The sequence below is a fragment of the Odocoileus virginianus genome, chromosome X (genome assembly GCF_023699985.2).
Source record: "Odocoileus virginianus isolate 20LAN1187 ecotype Illinois chromosome X, Ovbor_1.2, whole genome shotgun sequence".
NCBI lineage: Eukaryota > Metazoa > Chordata > Mammalia > Artiodactyla > Cervidae > Odocoileus > Odocoileus virginianus.
This window is the reverse complement of record NC_069708.1, coordinates 8,793,312-8,815,271: the sequence shown is the minus strand read 5'-3', so window position 1 is coordinate 8,815,271 and position 21,960 is coordinate 8,793,312. Positions and strand designations below refer to the sequence as shown.

At 36.6% G+C, this 21,960-nt stretch overlaps 1 protein-coding gene across 1 annotated transcript in view; it reads left to right on the top strand.

Moving 5' to 3' along the window:
- Window positions 1-5,313: 5,313 nt before the first annotated feature.
- DMD (dystrophin) overlaps window positions 5,314-21,960 on the top strand; it is a 2,261,655-nt gene continuing 2,245,008 nt past the window's right edge. The window contains exon 1 of the mRNA XM_070462101.1: window positions 5,314-5,581. Coding sequence (XP_070318202.1) covers window positions 5,575-5,581 — 7 coding nt within the window. The 5' untranslated portion in view covers window positions 5,314-5,574. The remainder of the gene's footprint in view (window positions 5,582-21,960) is intronic.

Below are 21,960 nucleotides of genomic sequence, written 5' to 3'. Positions count from 1 at the left end.
AAGTGAGGATAACTTAAAAACTCAGGTAAAGAATCTGCCTGCGATCCAGGAGACCCAGATTTGATCCCTAGGTTGGGAAGATCCTCTGGAGAAGGGAATGGCTGCCCACTCTGGTACTCTTATCTGGAGAATTCCATGGACAGAGGAGCCTGGCAGGCTACAGTCCATAGGGTTGCAAAGGGTCTGACACTACTGAGTGACTAACACCTCACTTATAAAATCAAGTTCTTTAATCTTTAATCATTATTTCACAAAGGAAACATCTCCCAAATTTCTCTGCAACATGGAATTACATGGCAACAAGCTAATATTGATTAATACCTTAGATTTTATGCAGCTGTTAATTGTGTACCAGAGTAATTATTTGTTTTACTGGTTTATATGCTCACAATAAATTAAAAAATGTGGGCATGTTGAGTAAGGCAGAATTATTCTCTGTTATTCAGATTATTCAATCATAACATGAAAAGCTATAAACAGCAGATGGTGGGGAAATCTTGGTGGTGATGATCTTGGGATCATCAGGATTATTACATGTAGTTGATAGAATTATTTAGAACATGCATTCTTTTTTTTTTTAATTAATTTATTTTTTTTATAGGCTAATTACTTTACATCATTACAGTAGTTTTTGTCATACATTGAAATGAATTAGCCATGGATTTACACGTATTCCCCATCCCAGTCCCCCCTCCCACCTCCCTCTCCACCCGATCCCTCTGGGTCTTCCCAGTGCACCAGGCCCGAGCACTTGTCTCATGCACCCAACCTGGGCTGGTGATCTGTTTCACCCTAGATAATATACATGTTTCAATGCTGTTCTCTTGAAACATCCCACCCTCGCCTTCTCCCAGAGTCCACAAGTCTGTTCTATACATCTGAGTCTCTTTTTCTGTTTTGCATATAGGGTTATCATTACCATCTTTCACATGCATTCTTTATTATGATGTTTTGTAGGTTAAAGTTTAAGGAAGTGATACCATGTTGCTTCATATTTTTAGTTAAATTGGAGTGATCTCAAGTCTGATAAAAAAGAGGTTTTTAATAGTTATTGTGGTATATTAATATTTAATTAAATGTGCATATTTAAAATGTACAACTTAATATGTTGTTTTTATCAGTCTGTCTATAGATCTATCTCCATGAAACTATCACCACAATCAGATAATGGTCATGTATATCACCTCACAAGCTTATTCATGACTTTTATAGCACTTCTTCCCTGTTCCTCATCTTCAGTCTTCCTGTGCAACCACTAAATTGTTTATTGTCACTACAGATTGATTTGCACTTTCTGGAGTTTTGTGTCAGTGAAATCATACAGCACATACTCTTTTTGTTTGGTTTCTTTCAATTAGTATGCTTTTTTGCACTTCATTTATGGTGGTGCATATATCAATAGACCAATCCTTTCCATGGCAAAGTTGTATTCTATTGTATGTTTACCCATTCACAGAATGATGAATATGGAGGTTGTTTCCAGTTGGGGCTATTACAAATATAGCTGCTGTGAATATTCACCTATAGTTTGTTTTTTTTAAGTGGTCATATGCTTTTCATTCTCTGAGTGGTAAACATGGTTCTTAAAGTATGTATATATTTACCTTTTTTAGCAAATTGCCAAATTGGTTTTCAAAATGGTTTTTACCATTTTACATTTCCATTGTTAGTGTATGAGAGGCCCAGTTCCTGTGCTAAGAAACTTTGTAAATCCTTTGTATATATTTCACAGTTTATTTGTCATAATAGCTTTATATCTGGTGTTTCCAATAATAATACATAAGTCATTATAAGTTTTAAAATGTGAGGCCTTCTACTAAGTATTTCACAGTCATTCTCTGATTTAATCTTCCCAGCAAGAATACAAATGACCAATTATTATTCCTATTTCATGGAAGAGTAAATTGAAGATAACTTGCCCTACAACACATCAACACTAAATCATGCATGTGTGATTTGAACCCAGGTTGTCAGATATTGGAGATGATGATATAAACCAGTATGCTGTATTCTCCTATCCTCTAGGCCGGGGGTTTTGGCATAGACCCCTTTGACACCTGGGAAAGCTTGAAGTCCTAACATCCTTTATGTATATACATTTAGAATCTTATTTTTATTGAAGTATAATTTATGTAAAATGTGCTGATTTCTGATGTACAGCAGAGTGGTTCAGTTACATGCACACACAAAAATGTGTATATATTCTAGTTCATATTCTTTTTCATTATGGTTTCCTGGGTTATACCAAGGACCTTGTTGATCCGTCCTGTATATAGTAGTTTGCTTCTGCTAATCCCAAATTCCCAATCCATCTCTCTCCCATCCCCCTTCCCCTTGGCAACCACAAGTCTGTTCTCTATGTCTCTCAGTCTGTTTCTGTTTCATAGACCAGTTAATTTGTGTCATATTTTAGATTCCACATATAAGTCATATCGTACGGTATTTGTCATTCTCTTTCTGATTACTTCAGTTAGTATGATAATCCCCAGGTGCATCCATGTTGCTGGAAATGGCATTATCTCACTCTTTTTTATGACTGAGTAGTATTCCATTGTGTATATATGTGTATATGTATATGTGTGTGTGTAACACCACACCACACATCTTCTTTATCTATTCACCTGTCTATGGACATTTAGGTTATTTCCATGCCTTGGCTATTGTGAATAGTGCTTCTGTGAACATGGGGGCACATGTATATTTTCAAATTATAGTTTTGTCTGGATATATGCCCAGGAGTGGAATTGCTGGATCATATTAAAGCTTTAACATCTTAAGCCTTTGACAGTTAGCTCAGTGTATCTAAATTATATTTGAATACACAAGCTATTTAGGACTGTAACAGAAATCAGTTGTACTGAAATAAAGTTTTTTAAAAATTTTAAAAGTTGTAGTATAATAATATATATACTTCCTATTAACATATTAAGTAACACAATATAATGGTGGAATTAATGATTACCATAATTTCAAAGTAATGAATGTAAAAGAATACTGGGGGATATATGCAGCATCTATAGCAGTGATGTGGAAATTCTGTGACTTTTATTCCAGAAAAAAAGCACATATGTTGCTTATGCTACTGTGGTTTGTAGCATACACACACAAATGAAAACAATGCTGGAGGCTGATGAAAATATAGATGTAATTTATCTCTCATCTAAGTTAATAGATATTTGAATTCTATCTGTGGATCCTCAGACCTCTTACCCTTGCCCATGAACTCCATGAAAATAAGATTCATATCTGTTTTTACTATCACCATGTGACCTGTGCATACTCCAGGGCATTGTGCAAAGCAAGTTCTGCTGGATGAATGAAGAATGGCATCATATTTTCCAGATACTGCATTAGCATTAGGATTTAGCAATGGACAAAACCAACATAATCTCCAGTCTCAAGAACTAATATTCTATCAGGAAATGCAAAGTTAAATAAAGTTGTGTTACCTAGGCCAAGTTATTTAACTTTTCAGAGCCTCATTTTCCTTGTGGATAAAATGTATGTAATAATAATCACCCTTGTAGGTTCCATATGAGGAATGAAGAAGTATCAATATGGTAGTAAGAGATAGATACACACAGATATATATGTTGCATATGTGAGAATAGCACCCACCTCCTTCTGCTATATAAGTATTTGCCATTATTATAATGAAGACAAAGGAAGTGCAAGGTACTATGAAACTGCATAGCAGGGGAATATAATTTTATCTAGGGGAAGAACAATGCCAACAGCAAATTATGTTTCAAGCTGATACTTGAATATTGGATGGAAGGTAGGGAATCAAAAGTGAGAGCTGGCTTATGGAAAGGTGAAATAGAAAATGCAATTATCTCAGAGACAGTAAGGGGCACAGTCTTCTAAAGAGTCAGAAAGAAGTTCATTGTGGCTGGAACAGAGTGTGACAGGAAGAAGGAGAGCCAAGAGAAGAAGTTGGAGACATACACAGAGTCTAAGGGTAGAAACAAAACCATATAGCATTGATTGATGCTGTTCACAACACCTAAAATAGCTAAGCACAAAAGTCTTTTTTTTTTTTGTAAATTAAGAGTAGTTTGATAAACTACTATTTTCAAAACTGCTATGTGGGATGATATTAGAGGAACTTTGTTGGGTTCAAATGGATTCAGTTTCTCTTAGAGATTTTTTTTCCCCTGTCATTTATAAATTGAGCCTAATAAACTCTAAATTACTTATTATATATGTCTTAATATATAAGGGTTATTTGTGTTTGTTACATTAAAATTAAAATGGAAGTAGTATAGCTAAATGTATACACACACACACACACACACACACACACACATATACTTAGGGAAACAGTATTTCAGAACAGTGACGTTGGCATAGCTCACACATGATGAATGAGTTACTGTTTATAGTTTCATAATAGAAACCCAACAAGCTATTTACATTTCGTAGGGGTGGGGGATACACCCTTACTAAACTGAATTTTGAGTAGTGGTTGAAAGGAAACATAAGATTTTTTATCACTTCTCCCTTTTAAAGAGTGTTTCTTATGAAAGTATTTCAATTTCTCTGTTTCATCATTTCAGATTATAAATATTAACCCTACAAGAGAGGAGTGTACTTAGAAATTTTGGTTGAAATTAATACTGTAGAGATGGTGGCAGTGGTAATTTTTTTTTAAATATATTGATTCACGAATGGTATTTTGAAAATAGAAAATGCATTTTTCTAAAATGATATTTATTTATGTGTTAAATAAGTTTCTTGAGAGAGTCAGCTAATCTCTTACTTGTAAAGAAAGCACTTCTCTTAAGTCAAAATTTCAGTATAAAGTCCACTCTTAGGAGAAATACACAGAATACCAGACTTTAAATATCTCCAACATGCAAAATAAATATTTTCTTGAAAAAAAATCCCTCTTCTTGGAAAAATGTCCATGGAATCACAAGAGACAAATTGCATTTGAGAGAGTGCATGCAATGTGTTATATTAAAGCAGAGATGTGGAATTGAGCACACAACATCCCTATTTCAAAAGTACAAGCAGAAGAGAGAGTTTTTATCCTTTAAAGGCTGTGAAGAGAAGTGAAAATTAGCCAAAATTTCTGTGTGAATAATATGATGTGTGACAAAGGAACTCTATTCTTGGTATAGTTAGGAAAATAATTGAACCCAGAGGCTTTGCGTCCGTAGTGAGGAACGAGGAGATAGTGAAAGAGATTTGCAGATCCCCTGCTTTTTAGGCAGGAAGAACGCTCGTTAAATGCAGAACGCTGCTCTGGCTCCTGTGTTTGCTCCGAGGTGTAGGTTTTGTTCGACTGACGTATCAGACAGTCAGAGTGGTAACCACACCGACGTTGTGGCAGCTGCATAATAAATGACTGAGAGAATCATGTTAGGCATGCCCACCTAACCTAACTTGAATCATGCGAAAGGGGAGCTGTTGGAATTCAAATAGACTTTCTGGTTCCCAGCAGTCGGCAGTAATAGAATGCTTTCAGGAAGATGACAGAATCAGGAGAAAGATGCTGTTTTGCACTATCTTGATTTGTTGCAGCAGCCAACTTATTGGCATGATGGAGTGACAGGAAAAACAGCTGGCATGGAAGGTAGGATTATTAAAGCTATTACATCATTATGAATACAATTAGAAGCTGACCATGACAAAGCATATGTTTGAACAAGCAGCTGTTGGTAGCTGGGGTATGTTGCCGAGCTCTTCAAACTCTGCAAACAGTGTTGCTTTTACCGAATGGATTTTAAAATTTCCTTGTGCTGCGTTAGATTTTGGGGGGGATGTGCTTGACTTCAACCTCGGGGAAACACTTCTGGGATAGAAATCAGTGTTAGAAGATGTTAGAATAAAGTGTTTTTCAAGAGTCTAGGTTTCTCCAGGTAGATGATGACGAGGTGGTGGTGGGGGGGATCTTTGGGGAAATCTACCCCAGCTCACTTACATGCCATTTAGTTACAAGGACTGATTGATTTATTGGCATGTTCAGACATTGAGAAAAATGAGAATGGATAGACTGTTTGGATAGACTGAAAATTGTTACACTTGGTTTCTGTTTTATGAGGAGTTTGGCTGTCAGTCTTTTCTCCTCATTCATTGCTAGCTTTTGACATTTATTCAGTCATTCTGCATTATATGAAGAAAATACATCAATATCTCCTGCAGGGTTTTTCAACAACTCTAGCATCTGTTTCAGCTATTGAACTGTATTCACGTTTTGCCAAGTTGATGTCGACCCAGCTGGTCTATCATTTCTCGCTTGATTACTGCTCTTAATTTCTCTGTATCAGCTTGTTTCGGATAGGGCTTTGAAAGCTGTTAATGAAAAATGACAGAAAATGATAAATTCTTGAATATTGGAGCACTTGTTTATTTAATAACTTTGGAACCTTAATGAGTTTTGTCTTACATTCTTTCTTGCCTGCGTACAATTTTTAGAAGCCTTTTGCTGTTTTGCAATATTTCTTTCCCCTACAGTCAGTGGATTATACTTACAAGTACTTTTAAACCAATGGAGCGTGAGCCTGGGCTGTATTAAGCTCCAAAAATAAAGTTTTGAGGAAAAGAGGGACAATTTTAGCTTTTTGTAGAAACTCTCCATCGTTTCCATATTCTGTCTTCATACGCTGTCTTGGGGATCTGTCAGTGACTATATATTGGACCAAACATATTGAAATAATTTTTATCACCACTAGGGTAACAAGAAAATAAAACATTCAAAGCTGTTTATAAGAAGTAATTGCTTAAAACAGATGTCAAATAATACAGAAATTTATTTCCCTAAGTATGAAAAGCGTGATTGTTAACTATCTATATGATAGAGAATCTTTGATCTCTCTGCCCAGTTTCCCCTGTAGCCTGACTAGCTAAATGATTGATCCAAGTTAATAGGCTATCATGTATGAACACCTAATATGACTTTTCAGTGTACACAGTGTTACTCATACATTTGCTGTACCTTTTCTGTAGTAATTATAATATCTCAGTCAATCTGGTCAAGGAACACTACTGGCTGTTATGTAACTTTTCCCCCTGAACGTTAGTCCATGTTTTTCAATTACGTATTCCTCTTTGAAAGAGTGACTTAAAAACGACATGTATTTAAATATCAGTGAATAATCAGGAACTGATGGGCTAATTATACTACTTGGATTCATCCAAATTAATTACTAACTTATGTTTTGAAAAATAGAGATTTGGAAAAGTACTTTTTAACCTTGAAGCATACATGACTGTGGTTGAATATGTAATTCATAATTCATATGTACAGCAGGAAAGAAAATAGTTTCCTAGATGTATAGTTTTAGCTGGAAATATTTTTAAAATGAATGTGGTTCAGGCAACCTCATTATTTCCTGTTAATACTTTTGAGTACTCTATATGTTTGGCACAGTCTGTTACAGTACTTGTTTGATCTTTGAAAACTCAGACTAACAAAATTTGGCATCACAGTGATAGAGGGTTATCTCTTGGTTGGTTGACAAAACCTAAACTCTTGTTTAGAACTCAGTTCTCTTCTGTCAAGCGTATTACTCAACTTTTTATAACCATTTTTAGTGACAGTTCAAGTCTGGAAAAACTCTTTTACATTACATCTTTAGTAGGACTCTCCTTTTGTGAATTGTCTCTTGTGAGAAGAATGTGAGCTTCCTGTTAGCTTCACCCTCCTGTTACCATAGTTACCTTTAAAAGAAGGTTTTTGTTTCAATGAAGATAGTGTGATTTAAATCGGCCACAGGACTCCCCAGACCCTGTTTGTTTGTCGTTCAGGCAGCTTCGTTTGTGATTAGGAAGTGCTCTGTATTTGATTCCACGGATGAATGAAGAGGACAGACGCTAGGTGGCACCAGCTGTTGATTATTAATGAAATCTTAGAGGCTTTGGGCCGCACACCTGAAGAGCAGGCAGCCCTTTATTTTTGAACGTATTTATGAGAGTTGGAAATTATTGCTGATCTTGCTGACTCTGGAACAAGATTGGCACGCACACTGATAACATATGAGGTCTCCAAGTCTCAGTTGCTTAATTCTGTATTTCCTGAAGTGATTCAGGGGGAATAAAAGAAAAATAAATGCATAAAAATCGAAAGAGTGTGTGAAAGAGAGGAGAGACAAATGAAATGTACTATAAATATTTAAATATTTTTAAAGTGTGAAATTTATGTATAAATCTCTGTGGGTGTTCCCCAATCTTCTACAAACCTAGATTTTTTTAAGGCATTTATACTACAAAAGCAAAGATAGCAACTATTTGTTTCTTTTAGGTAAAAGATCTTATTGGGCAACATTATTTTCTTAATCAAATCGTTCCTTTGTTATCCTTTAATGATAATATTGTCTAGTGAAAATACCTACTTATGATGGAGTGGCCTGCCTTCAGATGTACTGCTCCTCATCTAGAAAGATGAGCAGGGGGAGACACTATCAGTTAAGAAATGTGCTTTGAAGTGGTTTTTCTGAGAAGCTTCCCCCTTTCTTTTATTCTCCAGTTCTCCTGTCTTCTATATTTTAAGAACAATAGCAACAAAAGACACAAATAAGCCATGTAAATGAGTGTGTACTCACACACACACACATACTTCTGAAAAAATCAGACTGTTTAAAAAGAGACCCATGACAGTATTTTAACTTTGTCCTAGAATTACCAAACCAAAATGGGAAAGGAGAAAAGCTGGGGGACTAAATAACTGTCCCTATTGGAATTTTTTTTTGTTTTATTTAAAAAAAAAATAAGCAATATTTTTCCCTCACTGGGAAAAGCTGAGAATTCTTGAGGAAGATGGTTTAGAATGAAGGGTAAGGTAATGCAGGCTGTAATTCTCCAAAGTTCTAAGAAACAGTATGGCATATGGCTAGTTATTTTGATTATACCATAGAGTTTTTTGAAGATTTTTATGATATAGTCAAGATGGAGATATAGTTGCCATTTGACATGTCTGGTAGGTTAATTACCTTGATAAACTTTTCTGTCTTGTTCTATCAATTAATGAATCACTGTAAACCAAAGAGGGAGGCTCTCACAGGGCTGTTATGTAGTTCTATCCAACTGGATCTATCGGACTTGGAACTAATCTCTCGTAGTGTGACCTGTAATTCTGACTTTGATCTTTTGCCCTATGAAATGTTAATATCAGAAACAAGAAGGAAGATCAAAATAGTTTGCCCAACTAAGAAAAGAAATGAATTATTAGGTACCAAAGGATTAGGATCACCTAGAAAATTTGATGACACAAAAAAGATATTTTAGGAGAAATAACATCTTGCACTAAAGTTCAAAAATCATTCCAACAAGAACAATATGTTAAAGAGTTAAAGCTTAGTAGTTATTTATTGAAAAGGACCATGATTTTGTTGGCCATCTTTCAGTTTCAGTCACAGTCTCATATGACAGCAAAACAAAATAAAACAAAGTAATGTTGTTAGAAATGTACCCTTCCTGGAAGGAATGAAAAAGAGAGAGAATGAAGTTTAGAAGGAACACTTTTAGAGGCATACCATGGTCTAAGAGAAAGTTTAACAGCTAAGAAAGTGTTCAGTGGGGAAAAAAAAATATGTCTGGATGATTGGTGAAGGGTGTTAGAATCTACAACAGGTGAGGGGTCTTAAAGGTCCTAGAAAAAGGAAAAAAAAATGAATGCTGGAAGGAAAAAACAATTTTAAAAAGTTAGACCAATTTCAAATATCAGATGAGCTACAGTGTGGAAGAGGGATTAGACTCATTTCTACCTCTCTTGTACTGAGGAAAGAAAATTCTTTAAATAGTTGTTTAAGCAGAGAATTGACTACTTTGTGAGATACTGTGCTCCTTGTTTCTGAAGTGTTCATTGCTGGGAGTGGAGTTCCTGCATTAAAGAGAATGTGAAGAAGACGTCTGAGATCATTTCTAATTTTAAGAATCTCTGAGTCTAGTCACTACATAAATAAAATTCCCCTTTTCAGATATTTCTTGGAGTGTCTCCCTGCCAGAGTCAGCTAATTATGATCCACATGCCATTGTTCTTTCTGTTTAGCCAACTAACAGTGGTTTCTATATTTCTTATTTTTTAAAAAGATGAATAATATTTTGTAACATAAAAATTACAAAATTTTGATATGTGTCTATTAATAAAGTTTTATTGGCAGGCGGCACCTCTATTCACAGATTGTTCCGTCTGTCTTCACACTAACCCAGCAGTTAAGTAATGATGGAGAGACAATTTGGGCCACAAAGCCAAAAAGATTAATTATCAGGCCCTTCCTAGTAGTAAAATGTTTGCTGAATTCATCTCTAGTCTGTAAGGGGACTTTGCTTTTTTGCTCATTGAGTCACATGTCTAGAACAAGCTCACCAACCATTAAATATCAGCCAAAGACCATAAACAGAAGTTGTGATCACCCATTATGTGTAAGCATTGCACACTTTGCAAAGTGGTTCAGATATACAGCTTAGGAGTTTACGAGGGGGCCATTTTGGCAGTTAATCTGTTAAGAGATGTTACTTGCTGAGGAATGTTTGTTTATGATGTCTGTAAGAAAATTTGAGATCTCTGAAATCAGTGACTTACCTATAATGTCTGCTTAGCCTAAGCCTATTGATCTGGCTGATTTTACCTAATTCTTAGATTAAGTTACTTTTAGTGTTACTGGTCAAATAGCGTGTGATTTCAGTAGACTTACAGAAAGCACACAAGTCAGTGGAAATCCAGTAAAGTCACCTCCTAGACTTTCTAAGGGGCTTTTGCATTTACAGCGATCCAGAGAGGTGCATACCTTTTTAAATAGGTGAGTGTATTCTTGACAAAAATATGGTTTAGAGAATGAAAGAATATAAAAGTCAAAACATATCCACTACATTATGAAACAACAGTTGATATGGTTGATATGACATGCTAGAGTTAAAAGTTAGCAATGAATTATTTGTGAGCTAGTCCCCTGAACATATTGATACAAGGCAATTTTTTTTTGTCCAAATCATGTGAGAAACTGCAATTAGATCCTAAGCTTGACTTTTAAGAGATTCTGGGTTTACCATCATAAGTGACAATCTCTATAATTCCATGCTTGTAAAACTAAAACCCCTGCCTTTTTTCTGGGGAAGGATGCCATGGCTGCTCACTGGTAGCACTGGAAATTCCTGTAAAACCCATAGGATTCTTATTTTATTTCCATGAGGATGTTACTGAGCAGCTATCTTATGATGCCTGTCTCTATGGTAACAGATACAAGGCTTAAGGGTTTGAAGGAAATTCTTCCTATTGGTTTAGGAATAGGGAGCGATGAGGGAGACTCACTGAGGAAGAGGATAAAGCTGAGGGAAGGTCAAGTGGCAATTCTGATAAATCATCATGAGGGAACTGTTTGGTGTGTGAAAACAATTTCATGTCCTCCTAATGTGTCTCAGAATAAAATAAGAACCAACATGTAAGTTTTTTTTTTTAATCTTAAAAAGTATTTTTTTCAAGCATCCAGTCAATTTTATGCTACTGCAGTCACACAGATCTTTCCTAGATGGCTTACTTTTCACTATGCAGAGAAAGATTGCTTCTTGCCTGAAGTTGATAAGGGGAGGGCTCTACCTTTGGCAAATTTAGTTTTTGTTATTGCTATCAGAAATCTTGATCTTTTAAAGGACTTTTTTCCCCACAATTCCAAGTGTTAGAGTATTGAGCTCTACTTGGCATTCCTCATAATCACTGAGCTTCTCAGGGAATAATGAAAGTACACTTTCTTTCCAAGACATTCCCTTTAAATCTATTTCTATTAAAGGTCAGTAATAAGTATAACAAGCATACTGCTTTTCTGAAAATTGAGCATTCTTTAGAATGTGATGGGTAGGATTTTGTGTTTTTATGTGTTTTACTTTGTCTCTTATTAAAATAATAAGATCAAACAGAAAACCTCAAATGTCTAAAAATACTTGATTTTTCTATTTGGTTCACTTATCATTTACTTTAAGCTTAGAAAATAACCTACCACATTTAAATTATTTTAAAAAGAAGATAAATGTTACTCTCTTTTCTCTTTGATTTAAAGTATATATTCAAGATATTATCACATAGCAAAAAGTATTTAAAGTATTTGTGTAATTGGTGTGTCCTTTAGGAAAATATAAGTCCCAAAGGGGAGAGATGGCTATTCTATTATGAAGCACTTATTTGTAGTTTCAGCATTAACACAGGTGTTGATCTTTCATTTATCCTGATGTCTTCATATATTATTATATTGGGGTCAAATTTAAAAAAAAACACAGTAAAATAACAGAAAGTGAGCAAAAATTTATAACTTGATGAAGGAAAATTAAGATTTTGGGGGGTTGAAGATATACTGTAAATGATATAAGATCCAATTAAATATTTGTTGTTTATTCACTGGTCTTAATGCTTAAAGCTTTAAATGATTTAAGTCTTTTTATGCTTTGTTTTCTGACCTCAAAAAATTTATGGATTCTCTGCAGATTTAACTTTCCAGAAATTTAATCCACTCTGTGTAGATATTAATAAAAGATAAGACAGTCTGTCTTCAGGTCCTGTTCACACCATCTTTAAATTAAATGAAAAAAAAAAATAGAGTTAGCTATAATGTTGCAGTACCTTCTTTGATAATTTTGGAAAATAATTTTTTGGAAGAAAACTGTAATCCATTTTGAACTAGAAACAGCACTTGCAATATAAAGTAAGGTTTCTGACTACAGCAAGGGTACTTTAAATATTAAACATATACACTGCTTTTGAAAACCTGACTTCAATTTCAAAGTATGACATTCCCTGTATACTTCTAACATGACTGGCCTTCATAAAATTTATTTTGTTTGGCTTTGGGCTTACACAGTCCAAAGCATGTTGCAGGGCATAAGCAAATGGGTGAGGAGATGGTGTAGACAAAAGTACTAGGGGAAGTAAAATATAGGAGATAAGCTTCTGGACAAAGATTTACACAGGAAGTGGGGGGATAGCTGAACTGGAAGATTAGGTGGGGCACAGAAATTAATCACTCTTTACTACTTGAGGATAAATGGTGCTAATCATGATTTCCAAAGAAATATTGTCATTACGTGGCAATCCAAAGATGGATAAAAAGAATGTAGAAGAACAAGTAGGGAAAATCCATTTATCAGCATCAATCTCCTCTGCTATACCATTATTAGAACTGATCGCAGTGCTCTTAGGATAAAGTATGACAAGGACCATCATATTCTTATTTTGCTAGCACAGATCTCCATTTTGCATATTATCAGTGGAATTATGCATTACAGGAACATTAAACTGGATTAAGGATACTGACGCTAATGTTAATCTAAAATTTTATGGGTTTTAGAGAAGTTGTGGGACTTCTCTGTCTCCTATGATAAGTGTGAAAAGGAGGACATTGAGTAAAAGCCTGCCCGTTATGGAAATGTTAATAATGCTAATGCTGTGAGTAGGAATCATAGGTTCATGTCTCTTTGGCTGTTGACCTCTTCACAGATGGGCTCTGGTAGCCGTGGTGGATCTGGATAGGTCATCCAGATGAGGATTGAAGCCCACCAACTGAAGTGACAGGTTGTTTCTGCTCTTTTTCACTCATCCAGCAAATATTTGTTGATAAATTCCAACTGTCAGGCTCTGTGCTAGATGACTAATATATGATCCCTGAGGAATTGAGAGCTGAATTTCCTTTGGGCGAATGAGGACAGGAAGATACCTACAGTGACAGCTTAGCAAAGGACAGCAGCAGCTGTGACTCCAGATAGAAAAACCAGGTAGGGAATGGGCTAAAAGTTTCCGGGGTTCCTAGTTTGAGTGATCTGGAAGAACTGGCAAGTCTATTAAAGAGCAAAATGATAGCTGAGGGGGAAGAGTACAAATGCACTGCAAAAATGGTTAGTAATTCAAAGTAAAAGGGAAAAAAACTGACTTGAAGTTTAGCTTGAAATAAGGAGGAGTCTGCCTGCAAGGCATTGCTCATTTTCATTGAAATCAAACCTAGAAGGAAGACGTTTAGACTGTAGTCAGTTGCAGACAATGAGATTAAACATTTTAATCCTACATGAGTGTGACCATGAAAACTATGTTTCAGGAGGTTTTAGGGGGACAACAGTTCTCTCTCTTGGTAGTGTATGAGCATTTATCTCTGAAAACTCTTTCCTATGCTATCTTTAGAGAAAGTGTGATATTGTTTTATCTCAGTGTGTGTGTTTAATTAGAAGCTATCTGAAAATGTTTCACCTATATTTAAATTAATCACAGAATTAGACCTTAGATTACACAAGAGGGCTAAAAGGATGACATTTTATGTATGATAGGCCTATCGTCACATGGACCCATAATATGTGCAAATCGTGTTAGATCAGTATGAAGGTTTCATCCAACTTCAAAAGCATCCAGCATTAATTGGTCTTCAGCTTCACTCCTGACTCCTAGGGATGTAAAATACACAGGTTTACTTTTAATATGAAAGAAAAGATGAGTAGGATATTTTCTGAAAACTTGAAGTTGTCTAGAAAGTCTGTCTTCCTCCTTCCCCCTCCTCCTCCTCCCACCCCCCTCCTCCCCCTTTTTCCCACCTCCTTCTTCCCCCTCCCACCACTCTCTTCTCTCACCCTTCAGCTCTCACCTTTCCCTTTTTGTGTTTCCCTTCCTCCCCTACATATATATATATTGAGGTGTATGTTTGCATACAGGCATGTCTGTATATCTCTATTTCTGTCTCTACCTCTGATCCTCTGAAGTAATTTATAGACTAAAGGCACATTCATTATTGGGGTAATTTTCCTTTCTAGATAAAAGCAGATCTGTCTGGCTTGGTTTTCAAAAGGTCTTTATTGAAATGTAACAAACATAGTTTAAAGTGCACAAATCTGTAAGTGTACAACTTAATGAATTTTCAGAGTTAATACCTCCCAGTGATTATTGAAAAGAAGAAAAGAGTAAGACACTATCGTGGAGCCCCAATTTTACCGCTTCTGAATCAGTACTCCCTCAAAGATATGTACCATACTGACCTCTGATGCACCATAGATTGGGAGAGGTCATTTCTGAAATGTGTTTAGTTGTGATTGTATACTAGGTATTCCTTTGTGTCTGACTTCTTTTTCTCAACATTATTTTTCTGTGTCTGTACCACACTGTGCGTGCAAGATCGCTTCAGCGTGTCCAACTCTGTCTGACCCCATGGACTGCAGCCCACCAGGCTCCTCTGTCCACGGGATTTCTCAGGCAAGAACACTGGAGTGGGTTGCTATTGCCTTCTCCAGAGGGTCCTCCCGACCCAGTGGTCGAACCCATGGCATCTCCTGCATTTTCTGCATCGCAGGTGGATTCTTGACTGCTGAGCCACCTGGAAGCCCAGTCACATATTTTAATGTGATCCATCAATTGTATTGCTTTCAGTTGGAGCTTAATCATTTTCAGTCTTGTATAGTATGCCATTGTATGAATATCTCACAATTAACTTACCTCATCTGCTTTACATGAATATGTGAATTGATTCTGTTTGGTGGCTCTAAAAACAATGTTACTCTGAATATTCTTGTATATTTTATACATGTATATGCATCTCTGTTAAGTGAATACCAAAAAGTGGGATTTCTGGGTCACAGAATAACCAAGTACTACCTTTAGCTAAAAAAATCAAGTTTTTTTTTTTTAAGGTAGGTAAACAACCTTCAGTTCAGTTCAGTCGCTCAGCCATGTCCGACTCTTTGTGACCCCATGGACTGCAGCACGCCAGGCCTCCCTGTCCATCACCAACTCCCAGAGCTTACTCAAACTCATGTCCATTGAGTCAGTGATGCCATCCAGCCATCTCATCCTCTGTCGTCCCCTTCTCCTCCTGCCTTCAATCTTTCCCAGCATCAGGGTCTTTTCAGTGAGTCAGTTCTTTGCATCAAGTGGCCAAAGTATTAGAGTTTCAGCTTCAGCATCAGTCCTTCCAGTGAATATTCAGGACTGTAAAGAACAACCTTACTTAATCATTATCAGTATATGAAAGTTCTGGATATTGTTGTCAGTGCTTAATAGTATCAGTGTTTAATTTTTGCCATCTGGCTGTTGGTCTGTAGTACCTTATTGTGGTTTTTATCTACATTTTTTCTAATGAGTTGGAATACCTTTTTATATGTTTTTTGGTCATGTGGATGTTAGCTTTTTTAAGGAGCCTGTTCTAATCTCATACTTATTTTACCATTGAAAGACCATCTTTTTTTTTATTGATTTGTAGTTCTTTATTTTGTTTCTGGAATTGGCCATTTTTACATGTTCATTATATGTATTAACATTTCAGGATATATATCTTATACAAGCCTAGAATTTGAAGGCCAGAGACCCTTAAAGAATATATAGGCCAGTCTCTTATTAATAGCTTAGTATGAAACTGATACCTATAGAGATAGTCATTTGCTCAAACCTTCTTCTAGTTAGTAGAAAGATCAGAAATAAAACCAGAAATAGTCTCTGAATCCTGACAGTAATGACCTTCCCTATTAAAACCTGGAGAGTCTTTAGTCCTTTCTAATATGGTAACTGAAACTCTTTGTCTGTTTGGGAAAGCCAAGCAATGGAATGCATGACATAGTTACTGTTAATAGTAAATACAGTGTGATATATGATTATCTCATTGATTCTCTGACCAAAAATACCCTCAACTAATCAACTGCTTTATAGCATGGTGAAACAAAGTTTCAACATGTATTTTTCTTTTGGTCTTAGCTTTATTTTTTTTCTCTTCCATAGGTTTATTGTTGCATTCAGCTTTTCATATTTATTCCATTACTCCTATCTTCTCATTCAACATTTGGTTCAAATTCAAGAAAATCCATTTTTTTCTATAGCAGATTAGTAAGAATGTTAACTTGCTACTATTGTCATGAAATAGGAGCAAATTTAGGTTACCTGACCATCCTTGCTAATAGAATAGCAATGCCTACTATATATTGATTTTTTTTTTACATTCTAGATGTAATATTAGGTAGTTTTCCTGGATTATTTTAGCTTATTATTTTGAATAACCTCCCAAATGTTTTACTATCTCTGTTTTACTGATCTAGAACCTGAGCCTCAGTGGATTTAAGCTACTTGTGAGACAGCTAGAAATTGAACCAGTTTTATCAGATTTCATACATCACACTTTTTCATGTTCCCACACTACCCGCTGGGAAGAAAACAGATTTAACAATAGATTGAGGTCACTACCCAATTTTAATGCTTCTGCCATAGGTCTTAGGGATGTTTCTCTGTCCTCATCTCATTAAATCATTTCGCTCCCATGTCCTTTTTCACAGTGGTAATCAGAGAAGTGCTTTTTTGGCACTGACTTTGTCACTTTATTTACTAAACTGAACTCTTGATGGTGAAGCTCTTACATGCATACTGACAAGTGACTTCGTATCCAGGGGATAAGATTGTAGAAGAATGGTCTTTTAATAAGGGACCAGACGTATCATGAGTCTTTCATTTCATTTCTGTCTAGTGATTTAGTCTAGGATCTGATTGCTTCTCCCCTAGATTTTAGTTTCAAATATTTCTCCTTCATGTTCATGAAAGAACTTTTGCACAGATGCCTGAAAATCAGTGTGCTTCCAGCCTTGCTTCTTGTCCTTGGCCAGAAGGAGTACCCCTATCACACCTCCCTAGCTTCAGGTACAACAGGTACACACTAGTTCCTCCATTTAGAAATTTAAAACGATGTCTATTATCTACTGTTATTTTTTTTTTCTTAAGGAGTTAGAGAAGCATATTTAATTTTCTTTTAAATTTATAGTCACTTCAGTCTGTGTGAACATATGAGAATGGCTTTACACCAAAGATCTCTAAATCATAGGCATTTGATAAAAAGTAATTCCTTGAAGGTAGAGAGTCCCCATGGACAGACGAGCCTGGCAGTCTACAGTCCATGGGGTTGCAAAGAGGTGGACACATAACAGAAAATATTAGGTTAACAGAACACTTTCATGTTTATTTTATTCACATAACAGCCATGTGAGGTATCCTAGGTTAGAAGCATTATTTCTCCGTTATTCAGAGTCATGTCTATTTGTACCTTACATTTCTTTTAGCTCTGCTCTCTGCTTTCCATACCACCTGCCTCAGTGCAGATCCCTGTTGCTCACCTTGAATACCACAAGAGCTTCCCCGCTTACTTGCGGGCTCGTTTTTGTCCACTTCACCCCTCACATAGCTGCTAGAGCCATATCTCTCAAGAGCCAAATTTAATGTCACTCCCCTGCTTAATTCCATAGGTGGCTAGCTATTGTTTTAGGATATAATTCAAACAAGTTTTATGGAGGAAAAGACCCTCTGCACCATTTTCCATGCTTTGTTCTCAGCTCTCATCTTCCAGCCGCTGCAGGAATGATTACCCCAGCCATGAAAACAGTTCTCTTAATATAACACCCTTCCCTGCCATGAGCCCATGTCATGTTAATCTCACTCCACACTCTGAAACAATTCTTACTCCCACATACTTACTTGTTGCCTGTCTTATAACCCTCCAAGATGGTGTCGAATGTGCCTCATCCTCATCTTTGAATAAATCATGTACGCCTGCTTAGATTCCTGTGCTATCTTTGGGGCTATCTGTTTACTTACAGATGCTTGGTACCTGAAGACTATGATTTCTCCTTTATGGCACCTGGGGAAAGAATGACTCAAATTTTCTGTTAGATTGCAATGAGTTACACAGCTGGAGGTAGAAAGGTGGTCCTTGCATCCAATGGGAGCATAATTTGCATTACATCCTTCTTTCTGCCCATGACCATTTTAGTATCCTTAGTCTCTCGGTCATGTCTAACTCCTCTATGGGATTCTTCAGGCAAGAATACTGGAATGGGTAGCCATTCTCTTCTCCAGGGGATCTTCCCTACCTAGGGATCGAACCTTGGGTCTCCTGCATTACAGGCAGATTCTTTACCATCTGAGCCACCAGGGAAGTCTGTAACTAACCATAGTACATGAATAATAGGTTTTCAGGATTCCTGTGTATTTAGTTTATGGAAATAACTTCAGCCAAGTTGAAGAGTGTGGGGGTATTTTGTGCTGGTAGAAGTTGGGGTATTTATTAGGAGTTCATGTGTCATGTGTGCGTGCTCAGTCATGTCCAACTCTTTGCACCCCTTGGACTGTAGCTGGCCAGGCTCCTCTGTCCATGGAATTTTCCAGGCACAAATGCTGGAATGGTTTGGCATTTCCTTCTCCAGGGGATATTCCAGGCTCAGGGATCAAACTCACACCTCCTGCATTGGCAGGCAGATTGTTTATCACTGAGCCACCAAATTATGGGCTTCCCAGATGGTGCTAGTGGTAAAGAACCCAAGAACCTGCCTGCCTATGTAGGAGATGTGAGTTTGATCCCTGGGTCAGGAAGATCCCCTGGAGGAGGGCATGGCAACCCACTCCAGTATTCTTACCTGGAGAATCCCATGGGGAGAGGAGCCTGGAGGGCTATGGTCCATGGGTCACAAAAAGTTGGACAGGACTGAAGCAACTTAGCACGCACACATCTAATACACTACGTATGGGAAATATATAGAACACAGTATTTAAAGAATTATTTCCTTTGTGATTTACATTGCCTCCCCCTGAGGTCTTAAGTCATTCAAATTATCCACTGAGATACTAATTAAAATAATTTAATGGATGATCAAGTAAAATCATAGAAGAGTGAAATGGCAGTTAAGTTTATGAGGTAAACAAATTCTGGCACATTGGTGTAAGGTGAAGAACAGTGAACATGTGCTCATTTTTCTCTCCTTGCATCACCAATAGAAAGTGGTGAACGCACCATTCAGCCATTGTGTTCTGCATCATGGTTGCTGTCTAGCATTTGTTGTTCAGTTGCTAAGTCATGTCTGGCTCTTTGCGACCCCATGGACTGCAACATGCCAGGCTCCTCTGTCCTTCACTGTCTCCTGGAGTTTGGTCAAATTCATGTCCATTGAATCAATCCATCTCATCTTCTGCTGCCTTCTTCTCCTTTTGCCTTCAATCTTCCCCAGCATTAGGGTCTTACTTATTTTATAAAGTCTTAAATCATCTGAGTGGAGAGAAAATTTCAAAAATGCATCAAATGTATAGCAAATTGTTTTCAAATGTTATCTTTTGCTTAAAATCACAATTCTCTATGACAGGAAGCCACATGTCAGGAGGTGTGCTATTTACTTATTTATTTTGATATTCGTCTTAGCATTTCTACTTGTTCTTTATTGATATTATATACAGTGCTTTTCTTCCATAGTGGAATTGAACACACTGTGTTTACGAAACACATGGAGGATGACTGAATTCACTTGTGCACGTTATGGTATTAATTTGTTAGGGAATGAAACAGTTATTTGTAGCATTATAGTAGCCAAAGCAGATACCTTTTATCACATGATTTATTTAAGAAAACCAAATATTGTGACTACATTTACAAAATACTGTAGACATGGCAATACCTGTTACATCATTTATAAATAAGTATATTGAGGGTACTACAATGAATTGGGTCCAAGTTCAAGGACAGTATAGCCATAATTTCTAATGGGAATGCATTCAAAACCCATGTTTGCATATTAAAGGAACATGTTATAGGTGATTGGGTGTTTTCCTTTTTGAGATAATAATGCCTTCTTTATATTCATCTATGCCCAGATGAATAAAGGGGAAATCTTTACAATATTTAATGTATCAAAGATAGAGAATAAATGCTTCTCTTAAGTACATGGGAAAGGTGAAATTACTGGTCATAAGACTAATGACCTCCATCACTGTGTCAGCCAGTGTGATGATGTCACCCAATACAGGACATAACAGTAGTAAATCCAGGTCGAAATCTTTTGCATGCAGATGGATTTCCTGATACTTATAAATTGATTGAAGCAGGATTTCATTTTTATCAGAACCACACTTCACATGTAAAATGGAACCCACACTGAATGTTGAGAAATTTATGTTCATTAAGGCTCATCCAAATATAACTACAGTGTTGGACTTAATAATAATTAACTAACATTATAAGAATAATTTAAGTCTATGCAAACTCGATTCAGAGTACACTATCATTTCAAGCAAATTGAAAATTTATTTCATTCAATTGTAAGAAATTGCAGTGACATGCTTATAAGAACACATGAACAATTACTACAACCGGATAATCGATGGCCATGGTGCCTTCCCCTCTGTTCTGGGAAATCACCATTCCTGTATATGCCTACGATTTATGATGACTTCTCTGGCAGCTCAGGTGGTAAAGAATATGCCTGCAATGCAGGAGACCTGAGTTTGATCCCTGGGTCAGCAATATGCCCTGGAGAAGGAAATGGCAACCCATTCCAGTATTCTTGCCTGGAGAATTCCGTGAACATAGGAGCCTGGTGGGCTACAGTCCGTGGAGTTGCAAAGAGTCAGACATGGCTGAGCAGACACACACACACACACACACTACAGTTTGAGTCTTTACCTCCTGATTTCCATTTGCTTTTGGCCTCGTTGAAGTGTCCCAGAGATATCTCAAAGGGGAGACAACTTAGTCTCCTAGAGGCCCCAAGTGGTAGCAAGCCTCCATTGATCACAGTGACAATGTGCTTATCAGCTCACATTGTACCGGCTTCATTCCCTTCTCAGTCTCACTCAGTTTTTTTACTGTGCTTCCTGCAATCACCTCTGAAATACATAATTTGCACTCAAACCCTTTTGTCAGAATCCACTTCTGGGGAAGCCCAACCCAAGAGAGTATATTTTACTTTCAGTAATTTTGCCTCTGATTTAATTTTTCATCTTTTTTTTATCAAAGAAGTATATTTCGGGAAATTATAAGGACAATCATCAAAAGGTACATTGGTTTGGGAGTTTATGGCAAGAATAAAAAAGAAACACACTGTCACACCATGTATAGTTAGTTGCTTAATAGTAGTTTCCAAGGGTACTGTGACAAACTTTGAGACAGGGTTTGTTGAGACCTAGTGGGGAAAGGTGCCATTGTTTAATGCCACATACACCTGAAATATATGCAATGGGAATGGAAGCCAATGTGCCATGGTTTT